This window comes from Otolemur garnettii, unplaced genomic scaffold (assembly GCF_000181295.1).
Source record: "Otolemur garnettii isolate 467f Iridium unplaced genomic scaffold, OtoGar3 scaffold00091, whole genome shotgun sequence".
Taxonomy (NCBI): Eukaryota; Metazoa; Chordata; class Mammalia; order Primates; family Galagidae; genus Otolemur; species Otolemur garnettii.
In genome coordinates this window covers 3,682,173-3,687,480 of record NW_003852486.1, presented here as the reverse complement: position 1 = coordinate 3,687,480, position 5,308 = coordinate 3,682,173, and the positions used below count along the sequence as shown (strand labels likewise).

The window sequence follows — 5,308 nt, the reverse complement described above, 5'->3', positions numbered from 1 at the left end:
ATTTCTTTTTCTTTTCTTTTTTTTTTTTTTTTTTTTGAGACAGAGTCTGAAGCTGTCACCCTAGGTAGAGTCCCATGGTGTCATAGCTCATAGCAACCTCCAACTCTGGCTCAAGCAATCCTCTTGTCTCAGTTTTTCTATTTTTAGTAGAGATGGGGTCTTGTTTTTTGCTCAGGCTGGTCTCGAACCCATAAGCTCAAGCTATCTACCTGCCTCAGCCTTGCAGAGTGAGCCACTGAGCCCCCAACCCCCCCCCCGCCTGAAAAAAAATTTGTTTTGAGACCAAGCCTCAAGCTGTCGCCCTGGGTAGAGTGCTATGACATCACAGCTAACAGCAACCTCCAACTCCTGGGCTTAAACGATTTTCTTGCCTCAGCCTCCCAAGTAGCTGGGACTATAGGAGCCAGCCACAACGCCCAGCTATTTTTTGGTTGTAGTTGTCATTGTTGTTTGGCAGGCCCAGGCTGGATTTGAACCTGCCAGCTCTGGTGTATGCGGCTGGCGCCTTAGCTGCTTGAACTACAGGTGCCGCCCCTGAGAATTTTTTTTTAAACCTTTTTTTTTTCTTTTTGAGACAGAATCTTATTTTGTTGCCCTTGGTAGAGTGCTGTGGTGTCACAGCTCACAGCAACCTCCAACTCTTGGGCTTAGGCAATTCTCTTGCCTCAGCCTCCATAGTAGCAGGGACTATAGGTGCCAACCACAAGACCCGGCTATTTTTTGTTGCAGTTTGGCTGGGGCTAGGCTCGAACCCACCACCTCAGTATATGGAGCCAGTGCCCTACCACTGAGCCACAGGCACCACTCTAAAACCTTTCCTAACCTATGAAGATGGAGATACTGATGAAGATACTGAGATGCAGAAAAGTGATTTACCCAAAGTCACAGAATTGGATCTTGGCAGAGCTGAGGCTGCAGCCCTCCTGACCTCTAGTCTCAGGCTGTACCACACTGTAGGCCCTCCCAGGCCCAATTAGAGAATAGAAAATTTATCTTAGGGCAGGTGTGGTGGCTTGCACCTATAATCCTAGCACTCTGGGAGGCTCTACTAAAAATAGAAAAAATGAGGCAAGAGGATCACTTGAGCCTGAGTTGGAGGTTGCTGTGAGCTATGACGCCATGGCACTCAGGGCAACAGCTTGAGACTCTTGTCTCAAAAAAAAAAAAAAAAAATGAAGACAAGAGGTTTGCTTGAGCCAAAAAGTTGGAGGTTGTTGTGAGCTATGATGCTGTGACACTTTACACAGGGTGACAGTCTGAGATTCTGTCTCAAAAAAAGAAAAAGTGTCTGGACTCTGCTTGGCCTCAATCAGTAACCAACTCACACCTCCTCTAGGCCTCAGGATGCTTTGAGAGATAGTTATACTTGTACCTGTCTGAATGGTTTGTGCAGGATAGTCCTCCCCAGGTAAGGCTTTTTGTGTACTTGCTGGTTCAGACATCTTTTGCTTTTTCTGCTCCACCATAGCCCACAATGATTGATGAGCTGTATGAGCTGGTGGTGGATGCCATCTTTGGCTTCAGCTTCAAAGGTGATGTTCGGGAGCCATTCCGCAGCATCCTGTCTGTCATGAATGGACTCAGTGTGCCCGTTGCCAGCATTGACATTCCTTCAGGTGCGGGGACCCAGAAGGTTGGGGATTTTGGGGGCCCTACCTGTGACTTGAGGGCTGGTACCTAGGAGTCCTGATTCTCTCTTTTTTAAAACCTTTAAAAATTATGTTGCCCTCGGTAGAGTGCCTAGCATCCCAGCTCACAGCAACCTCAAACTCTTGGGCTTAACCAATTCTCTTGCCTCAGCCTCCCAAGTAGCTGGGACTACAGGCAACCATCACAATCAATGCCTGGCTTTTTTTGTTGCTGTAGTTGTTTGGCAGGCCCAGGCCGGGTTTGAACCCGCCAGCCCCAGTGTATGTGACTGGCGAGCTACAGGCACCAAACCTGGCTATTTTTTTTTGTAGCTGTCATTGTTGTTTAAAGGCCCAGGCTGGGTTTGAACCTACCAGTCTAGGTGCATGTGGCCAGCGCCCTAACCACTGAGCATGGGCACCAAGCTGAAGTACTGATTTTTGAGCCACAGCTTAGACCATGTCTAAATAAAATAATATGAATGTAGAGGGGCAGAACACAGATTTCTAGATCCCACAACAGGGCTGGGGAGCAGAGTTCAGGAGTCCCTTTACATGTTGGCCCTATGGAGAGACTATAGCCCAAGGGTATGTGAAGCTCATAGGATGAGAGTTGCAGGGACTGAGCGGGCCTCCCACTTTTTTAGCGCTAGCGTAAAAGTGTGGAAGAGGACATCTATCCTTGTGCTCTTTATACCACTCTCTTTTTTCAGGATGGGATGTGGAGAAAGGAAACTCTGGAGGGATCCAGCCAGACATGCTCATCTCCCTGACGGCACCCAAAAAATCTGCAACCCAGTTTACTGGTCGCTACCATTACCTGGGAGGCCGTTTTGTGCCACCTGCTCTGGAAAAGAAGTACCAGCTGAATCTGCCAGTCTACCCTGACACTGAGTGTGTGTATCGTTTGCAGTGAAGGTGGTGGGTGGGCATTCTTCCCAATAAAGACTTAGTGCTTCTCTCCCAGAAAACAGTGGAGTCCAGGAACTGTTAATAAAGGTTAGTGGGTGGCAGGAGCCAGAGGACAACACTGATTATGTGGCAAATTTTCTCTTAAGGAAACACAACAGACAAGAGGGGTTGCTATGGCATTTGGAAACAAGGAAAATTAACTGTTGGATCCCAGTGAGGTGTGCTGTCCTTTACATACCAGTGATTCCTAGCCATCTGCAACACAGAGCTGATGATGCCTCCAACCTACTTCCACTTACCAGTGTAGCAAGGCTACAAGGTTAGCAGAAGGAATTTCTTCAAAGGCCAAGGAAAATCTAATTTGTTTTCAGGATTTTCCTAGGCTGGGAATGGAGATTCCAGTCTAGAATTATCTGTAGGCTAAAGCCCAACTTGATGTTTATTCATTCATCTGCTTGTGCCAGAAACTGGCGACCCATGGACTGACACTAGCCTCAAAACCTGGATTTGTTGTTTTTCTTAGACTTCACAATATTTAAAAATCAGATTTTGGGCTTCTTATAGCAGAGATGACCCTTCAAAGGGTATCTGTGTTCCAGTTCCCACAGCCCCCGTGTTCCTTGTCCCTCAGCCACCTGGCTTATGGTGGGTTAGAAGCTGCAGAAGGGACTGCTCACTCCCCACACTAAGGTATGGTGCCATCACACTTGCTCTCAGCAAACTTACATTCCAGAGCTCAGTTACTCCTTATTCAGGGGAGCACAGAAGACTTGCACTGACCCAGGTCTCTAAGGCTTCAACTCCTGAAAGCAAATCAGTTGAGCCTAACCTTGAGCAGACCTTCAGTCTCTCTTCTGTTTCTTCTTTCTGGCTTTCTGTTCACTGCTGATTCCAGCTTTCTTCCTCTGGCTGCTGCTTGTGCCAGAGTGTGGTCTGTTTTCTGCCTTCCTAGTCCTGCCCTTCTCACCTCTTCTGTCCCTCACATCCCTATCTCCAAGCTGCTGTGTTCTTTTCTTGCTTCCCTTGCTTCTCCTATCTCTGTGTGCTCTGTCCTCTGTTTCCCTGATCCCAATGTCTACAATGGTTTCCTCAACTTCATTGTCTTCTAAGTTCAAATTCTCATAGTGCCGCCTCTTGCTTCTGCTGCATGGGTCAGTATGCGCTGTGTTTTCTCCCTCTATCTTGACAGCACTGGTAGCCTCCTTACCTCTTCCTCTTTCATCCAAGACCCCCATCTTCTTTTCTTCATGGCGATGCTTCTTTTTTCTCTTCCTTTTCCTGGAAGACTGATCAGTTGGCTCTTTGCTGAATTCCCTCAGCCCACCTGTTCCTGTAGCCTCTTCCTCCTTATCCCCTACAGCTGTCCCCACTGTCGGATAGGAGACCTTTTCTTCTTGGTGGTGTCTTTTCTTCTTTTTGCTTTTCCTGATGCTCTGGATGGTGTGTTCTGGGCACTTTTCATCTGCATTCCTTTCAGTTGTTGTAGCCTCTTCCTCCTCTTTCTGCTTTCTTTTCTTTTTCTTCTTTTTGGGCGGCTTGCTCTCTGACTGTGGTTGAGAGGCCTGAGAGGCCTTGCCTTTAAGATGAGCCAGGAAGGCCTGCTCCTGGGCCTCCAGCCGAGCGAGCTTGGCCTTCATTGTAATCCCAAGGCGGGCAGCCCTGAAATAGATGGGGTCTAAGTCAGAGCAAAGACATCAGGGAAACAGGTCCAATCCTTAGGGCTACAGGGAATGTTGGGGGTGGGGGCAGTGGCAGCAGGGAGTTTCCCATCTTTAGGCAGTAGGTAAGTGGACAGTAGGAATCATTTCCCTAGGTAAAAAGTCTCAAGATGTGGCATGGGCAGAAAGGAAGGGGCCGAGGGAGCTGTCCACCACTTACTTGTGTGCTGTTCGCCCCTCACAAGCTTGGAGCAGCATCTCATCAGTCAGACTGTACGGGGAGACCCTCAGTTAAGGACAGATTTGATGGGGAGACTTGACCCTCCTCCCTCTAAACATCCCTCCAGGACCCAACACTTTGAGGTGCTAGGGCCTAATACAACATAGTTCTACCCACTCAGAAACCCACAGTCGAGTGTTAGACTTAGTCCTTTCTCATGAGATCTGAGAGTATCTCCTCCCACGTGCCCCCTGTACTAAAGTGAAGTCTTACATCTTTGGGGGCTTGGGCCTCTGGTTGTCGTCATCACTGCAGCTCTCTAAGTCTCTGTCAGGCTTCTCTCCCTCTGAAGTCAGGGTGGCTGTCTAGAAGGAGGGGTCATAGGGGTAAACATGGCCTACCCAATGCCACTAACATCCCTGTGTCCTTGTGGAAAGCCCCTAAGAATTCAAAGCCTTAGGCAGAGTTTTCCAGTCCTAACTGTTCCCTGCAAAGCAAAAGAGAGGTATGCTACTCTGCACACTTCAGCCTGGGCAGAAGGTAAGCTGTAGCTGCTGGGAGGTAGAGAATCTTTGCTCTCTGGTTCACTCCAGACTTTTAAAGCAGCACAAGAAGGGAGTACTCAGTCATCAGTTCTTCACAGTGGGACAGGTGCCAGTAACTAACAATAAAGATGCCCTCTGCACTGCTACTACATTACCTATTCACAGTACCTTCATTTAGCCAGATTAACTGAGAGTCTTATGGGCTGAGGAGTGGGGGATACAAAGTGGAGTAAGAATGAGATGGGTCCAGGCTCAGCACCTGGAGCTCAGTGGTTAGGGCACCGGCCACATACACTGAGGCAGGTGGGTCTGAACCCTGTCCAGGCCTGCTAAACGATGACAACT

At 48.4% G+C, this 5,308-nt stretch overlaps 2 protein-coding genes across 2 annotated transcripts in view; one reads left to right on the top strand and one right to left on the bottom strand.

Annotated features, from left to right (window-relative positions):
- Positions 1–2,658, top strand: part of NAXE (NAD(P)HX epimerase) — a 5,130-nt gene extending 2,472 nt beyond the window's left edge. The window contains exons 5-6 of the mRNA XM_003795250.3: positions 1,469–1,616; positions 2,342–2,658. Of these exons, the coding sequence (XP_003795298.1) occupies positions 1,469–1,616; positions 2,342–2,544 (351 nt within the window). The 3' untranslated portion in view covers positions 2,545–2,658. The remainder of the gene's footprint in view (positions 1–1,468; positions 1,617–2,341) is intronic.
- Positions 2,659–3,471: 813 nt separating this feature from the next.
- GPATCH4 (G-patch domain containing 4) overlaps positions 3,472–5,308 on the bottom strand; it is a 7,913-nt gene continuing 6,076 nt past the window's right edge. The window contains 4 exon segments of the mRNA XM_003795249.3: positions 3,472–3,617; positions 3,620–4,199; positions 4,419–4,469; positions 4,692–4,783. Coding sequence (XP_003795297.2) covers positions 3,573–3,617; positions 3,620–4,199; positions 4,419–4,469; positions 4,692–4,783 — 768 coding nt within the window. The 3' untranslated portion in view covers positions 3,472–3,572.